Source organism: Cornus florida, unplaced genomic scaffold (genome assembly GCF_030987335.1).
Source record: "Cornus florida cultivar Cherokee Brave unplaced genomic scaffold, ASM3098733v1 CherokeeBrave_3.0.0_Hap2_Chr06, whole genome shotgun sequence".
NCBI lineage: Eukaryota > Viridiplantae > Streptophyta > Magnoliopsida > Cornales > Cornaceae > Cornus > Cornus florida.
The window spans coordinates 18,520,383-18,545,629 of NW_026775576.1; the positions used below are offsets into that span (position 1 = coordinate 18,520,383).

At 34.6% G+C, this 25,247-nt stretch overlaps 1 protein-coding gene and 10 non-coding genes across 11 annotated transcripts; all 11 read left to right on the forward strand.

Annotated features, from left to right (window-relative positions):
- The first annotated feature begins 2,115 nt into the window (after window positions 1–2,115).
- Window positions 2,116–2,203, forward strand: LOC132315525 (small nucleolar RNA snoR14). The gene has a single exon (XR_009483708.1). It is a non-coding gene; the product is annotated as a small nucleolar RNA snoR14 (small nucleolar RNA).
- A 275-nt stretch (window positions 2,204–2,478) lies between these two features.
- Window positions 2,479–2,568, forward strand: LOC132315499 (small nucleolar RNA Z101). Its single transcript, XR_009483686.1, has one exon. It is a non-coding gene; the product is annotated as a small nucleolar RNA Z101 (small nucleolar RNA).
- Window positions 2,569–4,450: 1,882 nt separating this feature from the next.
- Window positions 4,451–4,541, forward strand: LOC132315496 (small nucleolar RNA Z101). Its single transcript, XR_009483683.1, has one exon. It is a non-coding gene; the product is annotated as a small nucleolar RNA Z101 (small nucleolar RNA).
- A 933-nt stretch (window positions 4,542–5,474) lies between these two features.
- LOC132315519 (small nucleolar RNA snoR14) lies at window positions 5,475–5,559 on the forward strand. The gene has a single exon (XR_009483703.1). It is a non-coding gene; the product is annotated as a small nucleolar RNA snoR14 (small nucleolar RNA).
- A 127-nt stretch (window positions 5,560–5,686) lies between these two features.
- Window positions 5,687–5,776, forward strand: LOC132315498 (small nucleolar RNA Z101). The gene has a single exon (XR_009483685.1). It is a non-coding gene; the product is annotated as a small nucleolar RNA Z101 (small nucleolar RNA).
- A 3,762-nt stretch (window positions 5,777–9,538) lies between these two features.
- On the forward strand, window positions 9,539–9,621 carry LOC132315521 (small nucleolar RNA snoR14). The gene has a single exon (XR_009483705.1). It is a non-coding gene; the product is annotated as a small nucleolar RNA snoR14 (small nucleolar RNA).
- Window positions 9,622–9,995: 374 nt separating this feature from the next.
- On the forward strand, window positions 9,996–12,046 carry LOC132313849 (uncharacterized). The gene is made up of 4 exons (XM_059812790.1): window positions 9,996–10,028; window positions 10,160–10,923; window positions 10,977–11,067; window positions 11,150–12,046. The coding sequence occupies exons 1-4, from the start codon at window positions 9,996–9,998 to the stop codon at window positions 12,044–12,046; spliced, it is 1,785 nt and encodes a 594-aa protein (XP_059668773.1).
- Window positions 12,047–13,176: 1,130 nt separating this feature from the next.
- LOC132315504 (small nucleolar RNA Z101) lies at window positions 13,177–13,267 on the forward strand. Its single transcript, XR_009483691.1, has one exon. It is a non-coding gene; the product is annotated as a small nucleolar RNA Z101 (small nucleolar RNA).
- Window positions 13,268–16,669: 3,402 nt separating this feature from the next.
- On the forward strand, window positions 16,670–16,762 carry LOC132315509 (small nucleolar RNA U61). Its single transcript, XR_009483696.1, has one exon. It is a non-coding gene; the product is annotated as a small nucleolar RNA U61 (small nucleolar RNA).
- Window positions 16,763–16,891: 129 nt separating this feature from the next.
- On the forward strand, window positions 16,892–16,980 carry LOC132315523 (small nucleolar RNA snoR14). Its single transcript, XR_009483707.1, has one exon. It is a non-coding gene; the product is annotated as a small nucleolar RNA snoR14 (small nucleolar RNA).
- Window positions 16,981–18,119: 1,139 nt separating this feature from the next.
- LOC132315494 (small nucleolar RNA Z101) lies at window positions 18,120–18,210 on the forward strand. The gene has a single exon (XR_009483681.1). It is a non-coding gene; the product is annotated as a small nucleolar RNA Z101 (small nucleolar RNA).
- Window positions 18,211–25,247: the final 7,037 nt, after the last annotated feature.

A 25,247-nucleotide genomic window follows, 5' to 3' on the forward strand; every position in this document is an offset into this window, starting at 1 on the left:
TCTAGCAAGCAAGGGCTTGGAGTTCCTACGATCTAAGAGCATCACAAGCCTTTTCGGCCAATGGCTTGCACTGTAACGAATTAAATCCCTTGGGTTAGGCTTCTCCATTTGGTGTTGTCCACACCAAATTCCACCCTCCACTTGTGGAGTAGCGCCCTTGATGTATGACCAAGGGCCTAAAGTGGGCCCTTGTGTATATTTTTTGTTTTTTTTATAAAAAAAGTGATTGTGTGTGAGACAAATAATAAAAAGTATAGGACCAAAAAATAATAAAGTGGAGAGTGGAAGAGAAGAGTGCACACCAAGAGGAAGGACTTTCCAAAAAAAAAGTGTAGAGCCACGTTAGCAATTGTGGAGCCAATTTGCGTCCTTCCACACAGATGCTCTAAATGTGATATTGAAGATTGGAAGAAAGTATTGGCCTTTGTGTATGAGACCACATCATTTTATTTGAGATTTCTAAGCCTAAATTCGTGGGAATCTAGAAATATAAAATGTGTAGGACTAGAGTGTATATCTCTATGTAGGTTCTCGAAGAAGATGTTTTAGGGTTTAGAGCATTCTGTTTGCAAAAATTGGCTCTACACTTTATTTGGAGAGTCCATCCTCCTAGTGCTCTCTCCCGCTCACCACTTTATTATTTTATTATTTTTAGGTTCCACACACCATCACTCATCATTTTTAAAAAACAAAATATACTCAAGGGTTCACTTTGGGGCCTTGGTATACTGCACTCTACAAGTGGAGTGTGGAATTTGGTGTGGGCTCCACCAAATGGAGAAGCCCACACCAAGTGCAAGCCATTGTCCATAAAGACTTGCCATTGGCCAAAACACTCTCTAGATGCAATAAACAAATTCCAATCAGGGATTTTAGTAGCAAATTTAAAGTGTAAAGTTGTTTTAATATAAAATAATTCATTATAAGAAAGGCATTACTTAATAATTCTCAAATGGTTACTTATTAGCATGTAAGTATTAAATTTGGGAATTATTCATTTTGTCAGTACTTTATAGTTTAGAATAATTTTGTTTGGGTTTCATTACTTATATCTAATTTTCTATAATTTTTTTTAGAGATTCGCCCTCTTCTAGATTGAGCAGTAGATAGAAGTCGATATCTGCAGGTACTTGCCTCTTGTAATGGGTACCGTTGGTTGGTCGTGATTGAGCCAATTATTCTATTTTTACACGTGTTTCGAGTCCTAGTCAGTTGTGGTCCGGGTATTTTGAATGGAATGGCTATGTTTAAGGTCTTATTTGGAATTGTTTTTTGCTTATCTGAGTGAAAATGAAATGGAAAAAGAAAAAGAAAAAGAAAAAGAAAAAAAAATTATAGTAACTTGTAGACATTTAGCTGAACAACTATCAAGCAGAACTGCTTCATGATCATCTTACTTCGTAGAATAATTTGGATTGCCAATCATTTTTCTAGGTTTTGGGGTATTCGCTTTGCTCGCTGGGCTATTGCTCAGTGTGTGTATCCCAGTTGAGGCCCAAAGAGCGCTATTTAAGCTGGACTTGCCCAACTTGCTTTGCAATTTTAAAAATATATATTAATAAATAGAATATAAAAGATGAAAATGAATATAATAAAAAAGGTGACCTTATCTCACATGCACATTTTCCTACCAACACAGATATCATCTTGCATGATATTTTAGAAATTTGTTTACAATCTTACCTTATGATTCTGGTATAAGAAAATAGACTAGTGCAGAAATGGAATTTTTACCCGTAAAGAAAGTTTGCTAGAAGGAAGATTTTCTGAGATAGTTATTCCAATGTTGGATTTGCTTATATATATATATATATATATATATATATATATATATATTGTTTTTATAAGGGATTTTTTTTTTTTTTTTTTCCTGAATATTTGATAGACATGATGTGCTGTGAAGATCTAATTTTCGTGTTCCAAAGATAGTGTCTCTCATGACACTGTCTGTGATGGCACACTATCCTCTAAGAAGTTCTGAACACAAAACTCACCAACTATTATTTTAATCTAGTTTTAAATCCTCTTCTTTTTTTTGCTAGTGATTTTAGGATTTCTTCTGAATACAAGCCTTTTTGTGATTAGTTTTTTTATCTGAAATTTTGGAGGAAAAAGACGAGGTGACGAAGAAATTCACTGGTCTGTCAATCCACTGACATATTACTGTATGATGTTAATAATGAATCCCGACGGTTCTGATTGTCTCTATCTTCCCAGATCCAAAACACACAATTCATCACGCACAAACGCAAATCTCTGTATAATATAATATATATATATATATATATATATATATATATATATATATATATATATATATATGTATCTGTGTGTATGTAAGTTTATTATTATTTTCTTTTTCATGGGAATATGAGATTCAAACACACAATTCATCACACACAAACTAAAATCTTTGTATAATATATGTATGTATGTATGTGTGAGTGTGAGTATGTTTATGTTTCTTATTTTCTTTTTCATGGGCATATGATGAATCTCATAACAAAGGGGTAATTTGCATTTGATGTTTCGGTGATGCTAAATCACCTTGGAGAACTGATGCCTTTTATTTTTTTCTTTCATGCTCTAATATGAAAAATGTTGCTTTTGCCTCATTAGCTTCTTTTTAGATAGTGTGATGGCAACAACTGATTTTAGGTTTTTAAAAAGGTCAATGCTACATAGATCTAAAACTTTAACCTATAATGGATTGATGAAAATTCCTTGGCCAGGCTTCTTGGTTAGGTTTTAAGGCTTAGAGAATCATTATCCTTTAATAAATTTATCAACATTATTCTTTTGCATTGGGTAGTCAAATATATGAAATGGAGTTGTTTTAAATATAGGCATATGATTAGTTGTTTGAAATTGATGCTTAGTTCTATTTTTAAGCTGATTTTTTTAATAAGGGTTATTAGTGGATAAACTCTAAATGTGTAAGACAACATGTGTGAAAACACTAGGCAGTGTGTTGTGTCGGTGCAGTACTCTCTATTTATAGCGTTTGCCGTTCCATTTACTGCACCAAGGGATAAAAATTCTTAGGCTAAACTTTATCTACTGCGTCAAAGAGATAAAAACTCTATAGGCTAGACAAAGCAGTTTGGAAAATAGGTAGTTACGCAAATCTTTAGCCAAGCATCTGAAATATAGTAGATATTCTTACAAGTATTTTAGTAATTTAGTATTGAGTAATTGTAACCGTATGAATTACTTATTTTGTGCTTAACATCAAACTACTTATAGGTTCATTAAGTAGACTGCAGTCAATCGTCAATGTAATAAAAATGACATTAAATTGTTTGCTTCTTGTCACTATATTGTCACTAAGTGATTTATTTATTACACTAAGTAGGCTCATTAAGTATGTTTGAATTTTTGTGTAGTTTTTTCTAAGATCTAATGCAATGAATGCCGGTTTGTGTAATAAAGTTGGGTCAGTTTGTGTAATAAAGTTGGGTTGTTCAGGTGGTGGTAGGTAGTTGTCAACTTGTCATTAGGATTGGTGGGTGCAAGTACTGCTAATGTCAGAAGCAAGATCAGTACTGCTCTTACTCTTATTCTGTGTGTTTTAGATTTGTGACTTAGCCGTCCATTGAGATTGAAGCTAATGTCTTTTTTCTTTCTATTAAGGTAATTTAAATGAGTTGTTATCTTTAAATTCTCTCAGTTTTGACCATATCAAACTTTGTGAAGCAGTCATATGCTACATTCTGCTATAACATAAGTATACTTTAAAATCTAAATTGACAGAGAAGATTTCAAAACATTTTAAGTTGCTTTAATTGAGAGGTAGCATCGGGTGCTTTACACAAGTTTAAACAAAATTGATGACTATAAAGTAGAAAAAAGAGAAATTGTTACAAAAGTAAATGTTGATAAAGTGATTTCTGAAGGCATTTGGAAGGTTAGCCAAAATTTGCAGCTTTGGACTGTGAAAACAAATGGTTGGTTTGGTGCTCTCTAATTCTTGTTAAGCGTTTTTTTGAATAGCCATTCGCTTACCAAAGCACTTAACAAGTTTCAGTTTCACACTATTTGTTTTCACTGGCTACATGTCTCTCCAACATCAAATGCTCTGGTGCCAAATGAAGGAAATGGGATTTTAATAAAAAAGATCTTCCAGATGATTTAGAAGGTCTAACCCTTGAAGATATCAAAATAGCGTCTAGAGGTGATCACAAGGGAAAAGAAAAAATGATTAGGAGCACAAAAATTCACAAATTCAAACCTTTACATAATATATATATATATATATATATATATATATATATATATATATATATATATCTATGTGTAAACAAGTTTATGTTAAATTCTTTTTCATGGGCATATGAGATTCAAACACACACAAACTCAAATCTTTGTATAATATGTATATATGTTTGTATGTATCTATATGCAAGTATGTTTATGTTCTTAAGTATGTTTCTGTTCTTACTTTCTTTTTCATGGGCATGTGATGAATCTCATAACAAATGGGTAATTTGCATCTGAATGTTTCTGTGATGCTAAATCACCTTGGAGAACTGATGCATTTAATTATTTATATATATATTTTTTTACTACATGTACAAATAAGAAAAATGTTGCTTTTGCCTCTTTAGCTTCTTTTTAGAAAGTGTGATTGCTGGCAACAACTGATTTTAGGTTTCAACAAAGCTCAAACTTCAACCTAGAATGGATTGATAAAAATTCCTTGAAGGGCAGTTTTGCTTAGTTTTTTTCTTTCTTTCTAAGATCTCATGTAGCCAATGTCAGTTTGTGTAATAAAGTTGGGTTTTGTGGACAGAAGTCTAGAGGGTAAGTTGCCTAAAGCTAATGTATTTTTTATTTCAATTAAGATTATTTAAATGAATTGATATCTTTAAATGAAGCTATCATAGGGCTACATTCTACCATAAACACAATTTTGATACTTTAAATCTTAATCGAGAGAGATGATTTCAAACCATTCAAGTTGCCTTAATTGAGAGATAACAAAGTTTAAACAAAATTGAGACTAAATTTGGAAAAGGAGAAATAATTGGAAAATTAAATGTTGATAAAGTGATTCCTGAATGCCTTAGCACTAATCACAATTATATAGACACCTTAGACTATCACAATAGTTTTAATGTTTAAGGTTACAGGTTTTTATTTGGAATTGATTTTGGGTTATCCTGGAATGCCATACCGTTAATCCAATTCATTTTCATTCGATGACTTATAGAAAATAAACTTGGAATCAAATTTTATTTTCTAGGAATAACTACTAATTTGTTGGTGTTATAGGCAAACACAAGCCAGAGCAAGCTTTCCTGATTGTACCCCTCCCCTTCGATTCTTAGATCAAGGACCCTATTTTATTAGATTCTACCTTTAAATCCTTTGTATTTTTTGCTCTATCGTTATTTTATTTGCTAGTGATTTTTGGGTTTCTTCCAATTTAAGTGACTGCATTCGGTTTTGATTTGACATTGGGGAGGAAAAAGACGAGGTGATGATGAAATCCATTGGTCTTCCAATCCACTGACATATGTATGATGTTAATAATGAATCCCGACAGGTTCTGATCGTCTTTTTCTTCCCACACCCAAAAAAACCTACAAATTATCACACACTAACTCACATCTTTATATATATATATATATGTATGTATGTACTTAATATGTATGAGTATGTTTATGTTCTTATTTTCTTGGTAATGGGCATGTGATGAATCTCATAACAAATGGGTAATTTGCGTCTGAATGTTTCAGTGATGCTAAATCACCTTGGAGAACTGATGCATCCTTTTATTGCGTGTATAGCTTCTTTTTAGACAATGTGTGATGGCAACAACATTTGTTTTTTTTTTTTTTTCCTAGTTGGTACTCACACACACTTATCTCTTCTGACACTTGAACCCCTGACCTCCCTTTGAGAGGTAAGAGGCTGATTTTTTATTTATTTTATTTATTATTTATTTTTATTTTTTAATAATATGAATGTGAATGGTGTTATTATAGTAAAAGCAGAATTTGAATTTTATGAGTTTAAAATGAAGTTAATCCTTTACATTATGTTGCCAATTGTCACAAGTATGGTATTTTTTTCCCATGTACATTAGTGACATATTTAGCTATTTGAAAGATGTATGGACTAAGTAAAATATATTATTGTAAACATTTTTGTGATTTTGGTTTAATTAATTGGGTGGTTCTGAGTTAACAATGCTTGATACCCCTGTGAGGTATTTGTTTTGGACCTAACATGAAGTACTTTCAAGGGTTTGTGAATTTTTTGCCTTTGGAACATTTAATTGTGCAACAGTGGAGGTTGTAGGCAATGACTTAAGTCCTAAACTTCTCTATCTTGACATTGGTTGCAATAAGGTGGCATTGTATTATTTAACTCTTTTTATTTGCTATGTATGGGGATGTGCATATTCTAAATTTTATCATTAATGATCTCAGTTCTTGTTTCACTTCCTTGAAGATAAGGTTTGCTTAATATATTTTTTTTCAGTCATCTTCTTATGTATAACATTGTAGCTTAAGTTGTAACAATGTTGTTTCTAAGATCTCATTTAATCTAGTTTACTTTATGTAACAAAGTTGTGTTTTTCAGGTAGTTCTGATTAGGATTGGTAAGTGTTAAGTACTGGATCTGACTCTCTTATGTTGCCGGAGAGGATCTCTAAAATTATTTGTACTTGGGGTAAGTTGCCTAATGCCAATATCTGATGCATCATTTGGTATTGTGTGTTGGTTAAGTTGTTTGATGTGTTTAAATAAATGAAGTGATTATTTTTTTCTCAGTAAACAATTTAAATGAATTGATTTTTTAGATTCCCTCTCAATTATGACCATATCAAAATTTTGTGCAACCACATTCTGCCATAACTTAAGTTACTGCTTGGGTACTTTAAATCTTATGTATCGGTTGGGTAATTTAGATCTTAATTTAAAGAGATGAAGATTTGAAATCTTCTAAGTTGCTTTAATTGAGTATTTTAAAGAAGTCTAAACAAAATAGCCATGATTATAAAGCAGAAAAAAAGATAAAAAGTCACAAAAATAAATGTCTGATGGATTTGGATCCCTTCCTAGATCCTTTTAGAAGACATTGTGTTTAAGTTTTATAAACCCTAAATGCATTGCACAAGAGAATTTCTCTCTTTAAAATTATTCATTCAAGTCTTCCACAAAATTCTCTGTCTAAATCTCTCACAAGTCAAGTTTTAAGCTTTAGAAATCTCTACAATGGGAGAGAAGTTAGCAAGTAGATCAGGGAAAGGAGGAGAACATAGAGCTTGAAAGCTGAAGGAGATACTTTTGAAAGTTTTTTTGAAAAGGATTTTCACCTTTGCATCAAGAGTTATCATGCTCTTCCCAAAACATCAAATACTCATTTCATTAGAAATGACATCTTTGGACATTGAAGAATGGAGGAGCAATAATGTGGTATAAGGAAGAGGAGATCTAGCAAGCAAGGGCTTGCAGTTCCTACGATCTGAGTCCACACCAAATTTCACACTCCACTTGTGGAGTAGCGCCCTTGATGTTTGACCAAGGGCCTAAAGTGGGCCCTTGTGTACATTTTTGTTTTTTTTTGTTTTTTTTTAAAAAGTGTTGTGTGAGACAAATAAAAAAGAAGTGTAGAGCCAAAAAATAATAAAATAATAAAGTGGAGACCGGGAGAGAAGAGTGCACACCAAGAGGATGGACTCTCCAAAAAAAAGTGTAGAGCCATGTTAACAATTGTGGCTCTACACTTATAAAAAAGTGTAGAGCAAATTTGCTTCTTCCACACCGGATGCTCTAAAAGTGAGATTGAAGATTGGAAGAAAGTATTAGTCTTTGTGTATGAGATCACATCATTCTATTTATGAGATTTCTAAGCCTAAATTCGTGGGAATCTAGAAATATAAAATGTGTAGGACAAGAGTGTATATCTCTATGTAGTCTCTTGGAGAAGATGTTTCAGGGTTTAGAGCATCTGGTGTGCAAAAATTGGCTCTACACTTTTTTTGGAGAGTCATTTTTCTCTCGTTCTTCACTTTATTATTTTATTTTATTTTGGCTCCACACACCATCACTTTTTGTTTTAAAAAAAAAAAAAACAAAAATATACACAAGGGTTCACTTTGGGCCGTTGGTGAGGCCCTATACCACACTCCACTCACGGATTGTGGAATTTGGTGTGGGCTCTACCAAATGGAGAAGCCCACTTCAAGTGCAAGCCATTGGCCAAAAAGGCTTGCCGTTGGCCAGAACACTCTCTAGACCCAATAAACAAATTCCAATCAGGTATTTTTGTAACGTTTTAAAGTACAAGTTTGTTTAAATATAAAATAATTCATTATAAGAAAGGCATTACTTAATAATTCCCTAATTTAATACTTAATAAGAAAGGCATTATTTAATATGCTAATAAGTAACCATTTGAGAATTATTCATTTTGTCAGTACTTTATAGTTTATTAATTTTTTTAGGTTTGATTACTTATATCTAATTTTTCTTTGATTCTTTTTAGAGGTTCACCCCCTTCTAGATCGAGCAGTAGATAGAAGTCGATACCTGCAAGTACTTGCCTCTTGTAATGGGTACCGTTAGCTGGTCATGATTGAGCCAATCATTCTATTTTTACATGTGTTTTGAGTTCTAGTCAGTTGTGGTATGGTTATTTTAATGTCTTGTTTGGAATTGTTTTTGGCTTATACTGTGGAGTGAAAATGAAATGGAAAAGAAAAAGAAATTATAGGAACTTGCTCCATTATCATCCCTACTAGAGAAGCTTAACTTAATATTAAAAAAATAAAATATATGTATGAAGATACTTCTTTTCTTAATTCAAAAAAAAAAAAAAAAAAAAAAATTCATAGAAATAAGAGAAAAATAAACTAAGAGAAAGTGGTAAAATTTCAATTTTACAAGTTCAATTTATTGTACATCTTTTTTGTTTTTTATTTCTTTTTCCTCATTTACTAAAAATTACTCGGAACCATTCGTGAACTTCATGCACTTTCATTCTAACGTTCCGCGCAATTTTGCTCACTCTCTCGTCCCTTAAATAAATAATTATGTAAAAATCTAGAAACGAGTTAGGGAAGGGTTTCTTAGTGTACACGTGCGTGCCTATAAGTACTCCTCACTCTGTTATTTTTTCTTAATTTCTCGCCACTTGCCTCCTTTCTAGTCCTCCCTCTCTCACTATACAGTAGTCTCTCTCTCAATACCAGCAATTTGAAGGTTTTCGTAGATCTATGAATAAATAAATAAATATATATATATATATATATACACTTTTTATTAGTTTTATTTTTCTTGAATATTTGATAGACATGATGTATTGATGTGCGGTGAAGATTTTATATTCCTGTTCCAAAGATTGTCTCTCATGACATTGTCTGTGACAACACACAATCCACTAAAGAAGTTCTGAGCGCAAAACTAACCTATTTTACTTGATTCTATTATATTCTAGTTTTAAATCCTCTAGTATTTATTTGCTAGTGATTTTAGGGTTTCTTCCGATTTTATTCGGTTTTGATTTGAAATTAGGGTGGAAAAAGATGAGGTGATGATGAAATTCATTGGTCTTTCAATCCACTGACGTGTGTGATGTTAATAATGAATCCCGACAGGTTCCGATTGTCATTTTCTTCCCACACCCAAAAAAGCCTACAAATTATCACACACCTAACTCACATCTTTATGTAATTATATAGTAGAAATATAATATAGAATGAAAATGCGAGAATTTTGTAAAGGTTTGAATGAGATAATCACTCATTCACAACTCTCGTATTTATAGATAAAAAAGAGCACATGCTCATATTACAAGAAAGGAAATAAAATCAAATCTAAATCAAAGAAATTAAATAAAATAAAATCTAAATCAAATCACATAATATTTTATGGCATATTCTTTAGCATAATCAGATCTATTCTAATACGGTAAGTCATTCCATAATCGTGGCTATCATATTTGCTAACACTCCCCCTCAAGTTGGTGCGTTGATATTTGAGATGCCCAACTTGGACAATGCATCTTCAAACACGGTATTGCTAGCACCCTTATTCAGAATCTACAAGTTGTAGAGTGCAAATCTGATTAGCGATGTTTTTCTCTCAAATGAAGTGCCAATCAACAAATCAAAAAGTCTTGGCCTTTTCATGCCTTCCATGTGCAGGGCTCTTTTGAGAAAAGTTTGAATGCAACTTTTATTGCTCTTATTCCGAAGAAGGGAGAGGCAATGGATGTTAGAGACTTCCGCCCTATTAGTTTGGTGGGATGTTTTTACAAGTTGATTGCGAAAGTCTTGGCCTCTAGGTTGAAGAAGGTGATGGATGGTGTCATTTCTGACTCTCAGAATACATTTGTGGGAGGTTGGCAAATCTTAGATTCAGTTCTTATTGCTATTGAATGTGTTGATTCCCGCTTGAGCAGCGGTGTTCCTGGTGTTCTTTGCAAGCTAGATATTGAAAAGGCATACGATCATGTGAGCTGGAGTTTCCTTCTCTACCTGTTAGAGAGGATGGGTTTTGGTGGGCGGTGGAGGAGATGGATTCTTTTTTGCATCTCTAGCGCTCGTGTCTCTGTCCTTGTGAATGGAGCGCCGACGGGTTTCTTTTCTAGCTCGAGGGGCTTGAGACAAGGGGATCCGCTTTCCCCTTTCCTGTTCCTTTTTGTGATGGAGGCTCTTAGCAGATTGCTGAAGAGGGCTGTGGAGCTGGGTTTTTTGAGAGGCTTTCGGGTGGGCAGGGATGTTGCTTGTCAATTGGAGGTTTCTCATTTGATGTTTGCAGATGACACAATTGTGTTTTGTGATGCGGATGCGTCCCAGCTGAGGTATTTGAGATGTGTTCTGATTTGGTTTCAAGTTGTTTCTGGCCTTAAGATTAATGTTGGCAAGAGTCTTCTTGTGCCTGTTGGGGATGTTCCGGAGATTGAGTTGTTTGCTTAGATCCTTGGATGTTGCACTTGCTCTTTTCCCATTTCTTATTTAGGATTGCCTTTGGGTGCCCCTTCGAGATGTGTGGGGAGCTGGGATCCGGTTGTGGACAGATTCGAGAGGAGGTTGGCGGGTTGGAAAAAGCAGTACCTGTCCAAGGGGGGTCGGGTTACCCTGATTAAAAGCACCCTTTCTAGCCTTCCTACATACTTCTTATCTCTGTTTCAGATTCCTTCTTCAGTGGCTGAGAGAATTGAAAGATTGCAGTGCAACTTTCTTTGGGGGGGAAAAGGAGAAGGGTTCAAGTTTCACTTGGTTCGGTGGGATCAAGTGTGTCGTCCAATTCGGTTTGGAGGCTTAGGGTTTCGGAGGTTGTTGCCTTTTAATAAGGCTCTCCTTGGTAAATGGCTCTGGAGGTTTGGGATCGAGAGGCATTGGTTATGGAGGAAAGTTATTGCTAGCAAATTTGGGGAAAGTCGTGGTGGGTGGTGCTCTCTGGTGATGTGTGGTCCTAGGGGGGTGGGAGTTTGGCATTTCATTCGGAGGGGTTGGGATGACTTCTGCAAGCATGTTCGTTTTCGTATGAAAGATGGAAGGAGGATCAGTTTTTGGAAGGATCTCTGGTGTGGGGAACTCCCTCTTGCTCTTGCGTTCCCACGGCTTTATAGGATTGCTTCTCATCGACAGGCCATGGTTGTTGAATGTTATCATCTTGATAACGGGAGACTGTCTTGGGATGTTCAGTTCAGGAGGCATTTTCAGGATTGGGAAATCGAGGATGTTTCTCGTTTTTTAGAGCTGTTGTATAGCCAGGTGATTTCTTTTGGGGAATCGGATGGGTGGTTCTGGATTCCTAACTCACAAGGCCGTTTTGAGGTTAGGTCCTGTTTCAGATGCCTTTCGGTTGGTTATGGAGATCCCTTCCCTTGGAAGTCTATTTGGTGGTCCAAGGCTCCCCACAAGGTTGCCTTTTTTGCTTGGACCTCTGTCCTGGGTAAGATTTTAACCCAGGATAATCTGAGGAGGAGGAATCAGGTGGTGGTCAATCACTGTTACATGTGTTTGTGTAATGAGGAGTCTGTTAATCACCTCCTTTTACATTTTAGCATGGCCAGAGATTGTTAGGATTTGATGCTTAGATTATTTGGGGTCCATTGGGCCATGCCTTATTCCTCAAGAGGGTTGATTGAGGCTTGGAGAGGCGTCTCTGTTGGGGCTGGCATTAAGGACGCTTGGAGGGCTACGCCGTTTTGTATCTGGTGGTGTATTTGGCTTGAGAGAAATAGGAGATATTTTGACGGAAAAAAGAAGCCTGTTTCTATGCTTAAGTTCTTTGTTATTTCTACTCTTTTTTGTTGGGTTTTAGGGAGAGATTATAGATCTATGGAGGAAATTATTGTTTTCTTGGCCTCTCTGAAGGTCTAAGGCGCCCTTTGGGCCTTTTGTTTTCTTTTGTTTCTTCGGGATTCGCTCCCCTTTTGAGCGTTTTTAATAAAATCTTACTTATCAAAAAAATTAAAAAAAATGTCTCCTCAGACCGTAAACAACCAATCATGTCTCCTCAGACCGTAAATAATCAGCAATGTCTCCTCAGACCATTTTCCTTCATACACATGTTTAAAACATGTAGATGGAAGAATCAACAATGTCTCCTTAGACCATTCCCCTTCATACATATGTTTAAACAATGTAGATGAAAGAATCAACAATGTCTCCCCAGACCATAAAAAGAAATGACCATGTTTCCTTAGACCATTTCTGAAAAGGCGGTGTCAAACTCGCAACACCCTCTTTGAGGTTGGATCACTCTGTCTACCCGACACCTCCCAGATGGGTGATCTCACCTTAGACTATTCCCAAATGGGTGGTGCCGAACTTGCAATGCCCTCATTGCAGTCGGATCACCTTGGCTCTGATTCCAAGTAGAAATACAATATAGAAGGAAAATGAGAGAATTGTGTAAAGGCTTGAATGAGATAATCACTCATTCACAACTCTAGTATTTATAGATAAAAAAGAGCACATGCTCATATTACAAGAAAGGAAATAAAATCAAATCTAAATCAAGAAAGGAAATAAAATCAAATCTAAATCAAATCACAGAATATTCTATGGCATATTCTATAGCATAATCAGATCTATTCTAATATGGTAAGTCATTCCATAAATCGTGGCTATCATATTTGCTAACATATATATATATATATACACGTACTTAATATGTATGAGTATGTTTATGTTCTTATTTTCTTGGTAATGGGCATGTGATGAATCTCATAACAAATGGGTAATTTGTGTCTGAATGTGTCAGTGATGTTAAATCACCTTGGAGAACTGATGTTTCTTTTTATTGCGTGTTTAGCTTCTTTTTAGATAGTGTGTGATGGCAACAACATTTTTTAAATTTTAATAATATTAATGTTAATGGTGTTAATATAGTAAAAGCAGAATTTGAACTCTATGAGTTTAAAATGAACCTAATCTTTTACATTATGTTGCCAATTATCACAGCTATGTACATTAGTGACATATTTAGCTATTCATTTGAAAGATGTATGGACTAAGTAAAATATATTATTGTAAACATTTTTGTGATTTTGGTTTAATTAATTTGGTCCTTCTGAATTAACAATGCTTGATTCCTATGTGAGGCATTTGTTTTGGACCTAACATGAAGTACTTTAAAGGGTTTTTTAATTTTTGCCTTTGGAACATTTAGTTGTGCAATAGTGGCTTTGTATCATTTGACTCTTTACATTTGCTACTTGTGAAGCTTGCTACTGATGGGGATGTGCATATTCTAAAATTTTTCATTAAGGCTCTCAGTTCCTGTTTCACTTCCTTGAAGATAAGGTTTGCATAATTTTTTTCAGTAATCTTATGTATGACATTGTAGCTTAAGTTGTAACAATGTTGTTTCTAACATCTCATTTAACCAACTTTACTTTATGTAACAATGTTGTGTTTTTCAGGTAGTTCTGATTAGGATTGGTAAGTGTTAATTACTGGATCAGACTCTATTATGTTGCCGGAGAGGATCTCTAAAAAAATTTATACTTGGGGTAAGTTGCCTAATGCCAATATCTGACACTTCACTTTGGTATTGTGTGTTGGTTAAGCTGTTTGATGTGCTTAAATAAATTAAGTGATTATTTTTTCTCTCAGTAAACTATTTAAATGAATTGATATTTTTAGATTCCCTCTCAATTAGGACCATATCAAAATTTTGTGAAACCACATTCTGGCATAACGTAAGTTACCGCTTGGGTAATTTAAATCTTATGGTATCGGTTGGTTCATTTAGATCTTAATTTAGAGAGATGAAGATTTGAAATCGTTTAAGTTGCTTTAATCAAGTGTTTTAAAGAAGTCTAAACAAAATAGCTATGATTATAAAGCAGGGAGAAAGATAAAAAGTCACAAAAATAAATTTCTTATGGATTTGGATCCCTTCCTAGATCCTTTTAGAAGATATTGTATTTAGAATTTATAAACCCTAAATGCATTCCACAAGAGAAAGTATCTCTTTAAAATTATTCATTCAAGTCTTCCACAAAATTCTCTGTTTAATCTCTTACAAGTCAAGTTTAAGCTTTAAAAATCTCTGCAATGGGAACGAAGTGAGAAAGTAGATCAGGGAAAGGAGAACATAGAGCTTGAAAGCTGAAGGAGATACACTCTTGAAAGTTTTTTTTGAAAAGGATTTTCATCTCTGCATCAAGAGTTTTCATGCTTCCCAAAACATTAAATACTTATTTCATTACAAATGACATCTTTGGACATTGAAGATTGGTGGATCAATAATGTGGTACAAGGAAGAGTAGATATAGCAAGCAAGGGTTGGAGTTCCTACGATCTAAGAGCATCACAAGCCTTTTTGGCCAATGGCTTGCACTGTAAGGAATTAAATCCCTTGGGTTGGGCTTCTCCATTTGGTGGAGTCCACACTAAATTCCACAGTCCACTTGTGGAGTAGCGCCCTTGATGTATGACCAAGGGCCTAAAGTAGGCCCTTGTGTGTATATATATATATATATATATATATATATTTTTTTTTTTTAATTGATGGTGTGAGACAAATAATAAAAAGTATAGAGCCAAAAAATAATAAAATAATAAAGTGGTGAGTGGGAGAGAGGAGTGCACACCAAGAGGAAGGACTTTCCAAAAAAAAAATTGTAGAGCCACGTTAGCAATTGTGGAGCCAATTTGGTTCCTTCCACATAGGATGCTCTGAAAGTGAGATTGAAGGTTGGAAGAAAGTATTGGTCTTTGTGTATGAGATCACATCATTCTATTTGTGAGATTTCTAAGCCTAAATTCGTGGGAATCTAGAAATATAAAATGTGTAGGACTAGAGTGTAAATCTCTATTTAGTCTCTTGGAGAGGATGTTTTAGGGTTTAGAGCATTCCGTGTGCAAAAATTGGCTCTACACTTTTTTTGGAGAGTCCTTCGCTCCTAGTGTTCTCTCCCACTCTCCACTTTATTATTTTATTATTTTTAGGCTCCACACACCCATCACTTTTCTTTTTTGAAAAACAAAAATATACAGTTCACTTTGGGCCCTAAGTGAGCTGCTATACCACACTCCAAAAGTGGAGTGTGGAATTTGGTGTGGGCTCCACCAAATGGAGAAGCCCACACCAAATGCAAGCCATTGTCCAAAAAGACTTGCCATTGGCCAAAACACTCTCTAGATGCAATAAACAAATTCCAATCAGGGATTTTCGTAGCGTTTAAAGTGTAAATTTGTTTAAATATATAATAATTCATTATAAGAAAGACATTACTTAATAATTCTCAAATGGTTACTTATTAATGTGTAAGTATTAAATTTGGAAATTATTCATTTTGTCAGTACTTTATAGTTTAGAATAATTTTGGGTTTCATTTCTTATATCTAATTTTTCTTTAATATTTTTTTAGAGATTCACCCTCTTCTACATTGAGCAGTAGATAGAAGTCGATATCTGCAAGTAGTTGCCTCTTGTAATGGGTACCATTGGTTGGTCATGATTGAGGCAATCATTTTATTTTTACATGTGTTTCGAGTTCTAGTCAGTTGTGGTACGGGTATTTTGAATAGAATGGTTATGTTTAAGGTCTTGTTTGGAATTGCTTTTGGCTTATCTTAAGTAAAAATGAAATGGAAAAAGAAAAGAAATTATTATTAACTTTTATACATTTAGGACTGAACAACTATCAAACAGAACTGCTTCATGATCATCTTACTTCCTAGAATAATTTGATGATCTAAAGGATTGCGAATCATTTTTCTATGTTTTGGTGTATTGGCTTTGCTCGCTGGGCTATTGCCCAGTGAGTGGATCCCACATGCCCACTCGCTGAACAAATGCCCAGTGCTCATTTGGCTATTTAAGCTGGACTTGCCCAACTTGATTTACAATTTAAAAAATATATATTAATAATTAGAATATAAAAGATGAAAATGAATATAATAAAAATGGTGACCTTATGTCACATACACGTGCTCCTAACAACACAGACGGTAGTTCATCGAAAGACACAAATATCATCTTGCATGCTATTTTAGAAATTTGGTTACAGTCTTACCTTATGATTCTGGTATAATAAAATAGACTTGTGCAGAAATGGAATTTTTACCAGTAAAGAAAGTTTGCTAGAAGGAAGATTTTCTGAGATAGTTATTCCAATGTTGGATTTGCTTATTTGTATATTGTTTTTATAAGTTTCTTTTTTTCCTTGAATATTTGATAGACATGATGTGCTGTGAAGATCTAATTTTCGTGTTCCAAATATAGTGTCTCTCATGACACTGTCTGTGATGGCACACAATCCTCTAAGAAGTTCTGAGCACAAAACTCATCTACTATTATTCTAATTTAGCTTTAAATCCTCTTATTTTTTTGCTAGTGATTTTAGGTTTTCTTCTGAATACAAGCCTTTTGTGCTTAGTTTTTTTTATGTGAAATTTGGGAGGAAAAAGATGAGTTGACGAAGAAATTCATTGGTCTGTCAATCCACTGACATATTACTGTGTGATGTTAATAATGAATCCCGACAGGTTTTGTTCGTCTCTATCTTCCCAGATCCAAAAAACACACAAGTCATCACGCACAAACTCATTTCTAACCGACCTAGATTGACCTGAGTGGATGAATTCGTAACTATATTCCGTATTGGTGTTAATAAAAATACATGACTCAAACACCAAGTTCAACACCACTAATTTTAGACCTGAACCACTTAACTGCCTATGAGTCCTTTAAACTATTATTACGAATTCGATATCTTGTATTGTTCGAGTTTCATTCACATATAAACATATATGGTTAATCTTCAATAGTTACAGAGTGGAAGTACTCCAACCTATTGACAAGCTGCTCAGTTATGCCTACGGTGGTGGTGTTGGAGAGAGGAGCAGACAGTTTGTGAATTTGATTAGTGGAAGTTACTATTTTAATTCTGAAACACTATGTTATGTTCTTTTTTATTTTATTTTATTTTATTTTATTTATTTTATTTTTTATTATGGGGAGATCTTCAGTTAACGGATTCTTTTGTTTGTTTTCTGGGATATGATAGATTGTACTTCATAGTTTAGAATATTTGTGTTTAATTTTTTTTTAGAGATTTGCCCTCTTCTAGACTGAGCAGTAGATAGAAGTCTATATCTGCAAGTACTTGTCTCAGCAGTAGATAGAAGTTGATATCTGCAAGTACTTGCCTTTTGTAATGGGTACCGTTGGCTGGACATGATTGAGCCAATCATTCTATTTCTACATGTGTTTTGAGTCCTAGTCAGATTTAATATTCTTGTTCCAAAGATTGTCACTCTCATGACACTGTCTGTGACGGCACACAATCCTCCTGAGAAGTTCTTAGTGCAAAACCAACCTATTTTACTAGATTCTACTCTATTCAACCTTTAAATCCTTAGTAACTTTTGCTCTATAGTTATTTTATTTGCTAGTGGTTTTTGGGTTTCTTCCGATTTTAGTGATTTTATTCGGTTTTGATTTGACATTAGGGACGAAAAAGATGACCTGATGATGAAATTCATTGGTCTGTCAATCCACTGACATATTCTTTCTTCCCACACCCAAAAAAAGGCTACAAATTATCACACACAAAGTCTCATCTTTATAAAATTATATATATATATATCATGTACTTAATATGTATTAGTATGTTTATGTTCTTATATTTTTGGTAATTGGCATGTGATGAATCTCATAACAAATGGGTAATTTGCGTCTGAATGTTTCAGTGATGCTTAATCACCTTGGAGAACTGATGCCTCTTTTTATTGGGTCTTAATGTTAATAATATTAATCTTGACTTGAGAAATAAAGAAATCAACAACTATACAACTATGAACTAGAAAGCAATAAATGGATAACGCCACTTTCGTATGGAACAAGATTGTATTTAGCACATGCAACAAGCCTTTTAAACCCCTAGGTTACCCCTAGTGGATGAGTGAAGTCTCGTGAGGGTTTCCAAAAATGATACCTACAAACATTAAGCTCGTTCTCACAAAAGAGGTACCAATATTCCAAACAAGCATTGGGAGAAAGCTACCTCAAGTATGCAATTTTTCAACCATTTCCAAGCAATCTCCCAAAATCTCAATATCAAGCATGCAAATATAGTCCTCCACACATCAAGATAATGATTATGCAAATCAAAACAACTCTAGAATCATTTTTAAGTGAACCGGTATCAAATATGTTGCTATCTAAGCCAACTAAAGAAATAATCACATCTGGCCTCAAGTTAGCACACAAATCTAGTACCGATCATCAAGACAAAGAATGAACCTTTTATTAAAGCTTTATTGATCTAGGTGCGCTTATTCTTCTCACTCAATTTATTTTATTTTTTCTTAAGGATCAAAGATGGAAGCATAGTGCAATGTGTTGATCTATTAAACTTTCTAGCAATCCATGAGGCGAGCGTTAGGTCAGTGACTCCCAAACTGGACAGTTTTATGGCATTAGGTGTTTAAACACCCCTAAGGACTTACAAGCTCAAATCAACTAGGTTATAAATCAAAACAACTTCCATCTAATCATTTCCCACTTCTCACTTTTTGAGAGAAGTCCTCACTTTTTTATTTGCTTTTTGCAAACTTTTTATTTTTATTTTTTTAATCAAGTTATTATCCTAGAGTTTGGGCCCTCTACCTTTTGGCATGAGAAATTCAGTGCTTGATGAGGCTAGAATCCAGGCTACTTAGTGAAAAGGGTTTGTTATCCCCCTTTATCAAGAATGAAAGCTTTCAATGCACTACTAGCTTAATTGGGATATAACCAAATCAATAATCAACAAAGCATGTACCCCAAAAATGAATGCTAGTATAGAATCCTAGAGTGAATCTCAAAACAATCACAAAATCAAGATGATGTGGACCACAAGTGCAAACAAGATATCATTCTTTCGAAAAATTTACTCTTAAATAGCATCCACAAGGCATACAAGGAGTATTCGACTCTCAAGTCAAGCAAATTTTAAATTCTAATCAATATAGTCCTCAAAAAATCAAAATCCAAGCTCAAATGGATCCCAAATCTTAATCATGCAATTAAGTCTCAAATTTAGGTAGAATGCAACAAAGTCATCTTACCCCTAAACTTAAACCGTAGAATATACCATGGTGGTAAAGACATGAGCCTGGTAATAATCCATTAGGAAATTATGCACCCCCAAACTTGGAATCAACAACCTACTTGAATAACCATACTAGCAAACTTTTATCAAATATTAAATGGGATAAAGATAACCAAGTCAAGCATTTTAAGACAATATAACCTAATATAAAAGAGAGATATAAGATGAAGCCCGATATAAGTCATAAAATATGCATGACTACATAAAAAGGGACAATGGTGAAACAAAATTTTATATATATTTTTTTTTTGGGAAAAACAAGCAAAGAAAAATGAAAAATGTAAGAAATATGCAAAATGGGTGCTAAGTTTAACATCTCTAGTAAGACGGAATGCTACTCTAAAACAAATTTATTTATTTGAATAAAACTATGATCGATTGAAGTATGATCGATTGGGACTCGATCAATCCAATGTGTGAAAACCTGTAGACGTATTCAAACGATAGACAGAGAGATGATTTTTTCAGGGATTTAAAATTTTTTTAAGTATAGAACTGAGATCGATCGAAGGGGAAACTGGATTGATCGACGAAACTTGGATCGATCGGATAGAAAGTTCGAACGATACAGAGAGACCTGAAATATGCAGAGAATCTTCCCACGATGGAACAGAGAGATGAGAATATGCAGAGATGATGTTCAATCGATCAAAAGATCCTTGTGATCGATCGAACATGCAAGATGTAATGACCCGGTCATTTTTCTCCCTTTCCTTTTTCTGAAATTTTACGGATACATTTTTTCCGTTTAATTTTCCTTTCTGAGTTTAGTTTCTCGTCACTTAGTGTCATCTCAGGTACTCTGGAATGATTTTTGAGACTTTTTCATTTGGATTGACAACTTCTTTTAAGAACCAAGTCATTTCCACATTTTCATTTTTTCGATACTATTCACTTTTCGTCCTTTTCCCTATTCGTCTTTTCCCCGTTTGTCACTTTTTTGCACAACCTCACTTTTCATGCTTGGAGTTAGTTTTTGACTTCACGTATCTTCATTCTAAGTGGTTTCCATGAAATACGTATCTTTAGTTTTGTAGAAAAGTACTCTGGTTGCTCCTGGTGTCCATAGGGGCACGGATGCATAGTTTTTCAGAATATTTTTCTTTTCTTGGGCTGTTTTTCATAAATATATTTTGAAGATATTTTATTTTAAGGGTTTTTAAGAAAATATTTTTGGAAGATATTTTCATTCTGGGTCATTAGTGCAGTTTTCACTTTTTGGAGGGGCCATTGTGCAATTAACGAAAGTTATTACAAAATACCTCGTTTTAAGCCTGGATCCTCGTACATGATTCATTTTCACTTTTCATTGAGACGTGTACTCTTAGAATTTCCTTCTGTCATTTTTCTCCAGTTTCAGGGTTTCTGGCCCCGGTTGCCGCCGAAATTGTTTGGGGCATATTTCTCTGCTCGGGACTAAGTTTTTGACGCCGTTTCTTCCGTTGTTCATATTTTCTCATTTTGAATCTTTTTTGTTCATAGATTTTCACCGTTTGAGCGCGTATACTCAAATTCCACTTTTCTGGACCAGACGGGGCCCTTTCGGGGCATTTTTTGAGTTTTTCTATAAATAGGGGGTCTTAAGTCAAAAAATCAGACTTCATCATCTTCCTCCCCTCTCTTGGCCGGATTCTATGGTAGCCATAGCTGCCACCTTCTCTCTCCTCCTTTGAACCACTTTCCCTTGGTGAAAAGTCTTCGGCCTTAACGTTTATCGTAGGCCTCGACGTGCTTTACCTTTCCCCCTTATTAGGACCCGTTTTTAGCCAAATTTTGAGTTCGGGTTTGAAGTCAAGTTGTGATTTTCATGGGGCTTCCTTGGGAATCTTTTTTCACCGTGTTGTCCCCGACAAAACCCCGAAGTATCGTCTGATTCGGAGCACTTTTCTTTCTTTGGGGATTTGAGATTTTCATCTCAAATTGAGGTAGGGGGTGTTATAAATTATATTCTTGATATATTGCATGCTATTGATGCTTATACAACTTGTATGCTTGTTTTTGTTCAAGATCTAGAAATTGATTTAAATTCAATTTAAATTTTACTTAATTGTATCTTGCTTGTTTTCCAATTTTAACTTAATATATGGCATGACCATGACTTAATTCTTGACATATATTAATTTTGGATAATTTGAATAACCTTTGCAATCTAGAGATTTAGTTAATTTTAAATTAATTAAATTATACATGTTCATATCTTGCTTATTTTGCACTTTTGATTTGATATTTGCAATCACCATGGAATGGATATTCATATATATTATTTTAAGAATTTTTGTAAAATTGATGTGATATTTGCAATCACCATGGAATGGACATTCACATATATTATTTCGAGAATTTTTAGACAACTTTGATTTCTAGAGAAATTAATTAATTAGGTTAATTAACTTCTACTTAGGGTTCTAATGAGTTAGACTTGTATTTCATGGGGCTTTTGCCTTTTTATCATGTATCGTGACTTGTTGCAATTTAGCTTCATTAATGTAGTTAATGAACTCGCACTCTTACATTGGAATGAATTAATTGTTCAAGTGTTGTTAAACAAATAATTAAATCATTAATCTTATACTAGTGGTATAATTACATCAATGGATTCCTTGTATTTTAAATCCTAATTTTGTAGTCTATTTAGATGCAATCTATGATTTTTTTGACATTTCATATGCCATCATAGTTGAGAACTTAGGGCATGACTTGTGTGTTCCAAAATCTTGGTTGTGCATGAAATGTGGTTTAATGCATTACTTGTATCCTGATACATTCTTGGTTGCACAACTTGTTGATTTTGGGACTTGGGATATCAATCAAGAATTGATGTGGCTAGGACTCGGTTCTAGTACGGGAGATAGAGAGCTCCCTACACTGTAGTGCGCACTAGGGGAAGGTACCCATGGGTTAGTAGCCCTAAAGTGATCCCAAGAGTACGGTTTTAATTCGGGCGATATCCGAGTATCCACATTGGTTGATTTCACTCTTTGAATCTCAAGTTGCTATTCCTTGAAGATTTAAACATTGTCATGTTATGTGAAATGCTCCAATCATGTTAGTTGTATAGATATTATGTCTTATTCTTGATTTTATGTATAACTCTTATCATGTCAATCGGAATGTCCCATTCTTGTTTACTTGCATAAATATTATGCATTTTCCTTGATTTCATGCCTTGTCCTTATCGTGTTAATTGAATTGTTTCAATCTTGTTAATTTTCTTAGTTATCTTGTTCCGTGTTACTTTATGCTATTGTGACTCAGGAATGATCCTATACATGTAACTTGACTCAGATTCTAGGTGGCATGGTCCACATGTAATAATTTATGTTAACATGCAAAATCTCTAAACCCTTAGATTTCAAGTGATACCTCTTGAAGATATAAGGACCTTGTCGTGTTATATGGAGTATTTCCTACCTTGTTTAATTGCATAAACATTATGCTTACTTTGTGTATTTAGACCTCATTCAGTATATTTGAAACTGTACACTTGCTTCTTGTATCTAGATTCCATTTAGCATACTCGTGTCTTGTATACTTGTCTTGTGTGTTTCCAATCTCATTAGTATACCTGTGTTTTGTATACTTACCTCGCATGTTTTCATCTTCGTTTAGTACAATTGTAACCGGTGTGCTTATATGTCGTGCATCTCGTTTCAATCGCATGAGTATCTTAGGATGATCCTTAAGTCTCACTCTGACATAGACTTTAGTTGGCATGACCCTTTTGAATTGTTTCAAGTTAATGTAAAAATCTGTAAGAAATCGAGTCATGCGTGCTCATTCTCTATGAGTAAAATTGTTTACTCACCCTGAAGTTACTGGGGGTATTGTTCAAGAATGAAGACTTGGTTCATGATGATTATCGCTCCGTGGATGACTTGTAGTTTTTAGGTTTCCATTTCATGCAAATGTTAGCGTGAAATACCATTTCATAGCCTTATGTATCAAAACTTGTATTCTTTGATTCTGTATATGTAAAGTGTGCATAAGTACACTCTTTTCAATGTATTTGACATGTATAAGATGAGGCCAGAGGCCAATGACATGTATCTTGTATTCTATGCACTTTTGTTTTCAAGGTTTATTATGAAAATATTGAAAAATGCTATGTCATTGCTTCATAACTTTTGCATCGGGTGTGGGAATTGCATTCTTTTTCTTTCATAGGGTTTCTATGATCATGTATAAGGTATGGCCAAGGTCCAAACACCATTTCACTCTAGGTTTTGTATTTTGGTTTCATATATAGCATTTTAAGGCATTTTTGGCCGTTGAGAGGTCATATTTTGCACTGGGATTATTTTGACGCCATGGACTATTATGACGCGTCTTAAATGTCATTTTACGTTTGCGTGCATGTCCACATTTCACAAAACTCTTAAGTTTCAACTTTTGACTTATTTTTGAGCAATTTTATGAATTTTTATGAAAATTCATGCATTGGGGTATCATTTTGAGTTCCTCCTCGTTTTGGCATGTTTTGGATGCTTGTACGACGCTAGGGAATGTTTTCAAACTTGTTCGGATTAAGTAGAATACATGTAGAACCCTAGGATTGGCCCAAGTACCTTATATGCACATTACAATAGCTTTTTTTGCTGCAACAGATGTGTCGGTCGGCTGATGAGGGCTCATCAGCTGGCTGACCAAACTCTCGAGATCATTTTAGTAGGCTTTTTAGGAAAAACCTCGTTTTGGCTGGCTGATGATTAGGGTTCGACTAACCGATGGTTGGGGTTCGGCCGGCTGATGGTTGCATTTTGGTCGACCGATCCTCCCTGGGACCATCTCCTTCATCTTTTCCTTGGACAACTTTGTTGTTCCAACTTTGGGGAATCATATATCTTTCATTTCTAATCCAAATCTGGTTATTCTTGAGTCTAAGTTCAAGAGCTTGAAGTTAGCTTTCCAATGGTATCAACCACTCACCAAAATTCCATCTATAGTGTGAGCTACTCCAGTTCTAGTGAGATAGGGTCGTGGTAATCCTTAAACGGAGAAGGCCACTTTGTTTTAAATCCATAACTTTTCCGTCCGGACTCAGAATCAAGCGATTCTTGAGTCCAACTTTGTTCATTTTTCATTGTCCTTCTAATGGTGTGCAGGGTGGCACCCATTCCAGTGTGAAATGACCATTCTGCCATTGGTTCATTTCTTTTCGGGTTGGGTATTCTTACTTCATTTGCTTGGCTCATTTGAGTTTCGGGGCTTCATGGGGAGTCATTTTGGTGCCTTAGGGATGATGTATATCTCATGAGGCCATTTTGTTTCTTTTAATTCCGCATCTTGGATCTACTTCGGGTCATCACTGACGCATCGGGTTGAATAAAAACCCGGGTTATTACACAAGAACCCTTTCATTTTCCACTGCATAACTAATCCAAGCAAATTTATAATGATGGAAACAAAAAGAATGAATGATACTTTAGGAAAAACAAATTGAACATCCCTTGATAACACTGAGATCATCACTAAATCTCTTCATAGATAGGATCCGCTAAAAGGGAGGCTTCCATATGTCTTTGAAAAACCAACCCCCCAATGTATGGCTTCAACCTCTGCCCATTCACTTTGAATGTGTTGCCATCTTTTTAAGCTTTTTATTTCAACTGCCTCATGAGCAACAGAAATGATTTCATATGGGCTTTCCCATTTAGTACGCAACTTCCCCG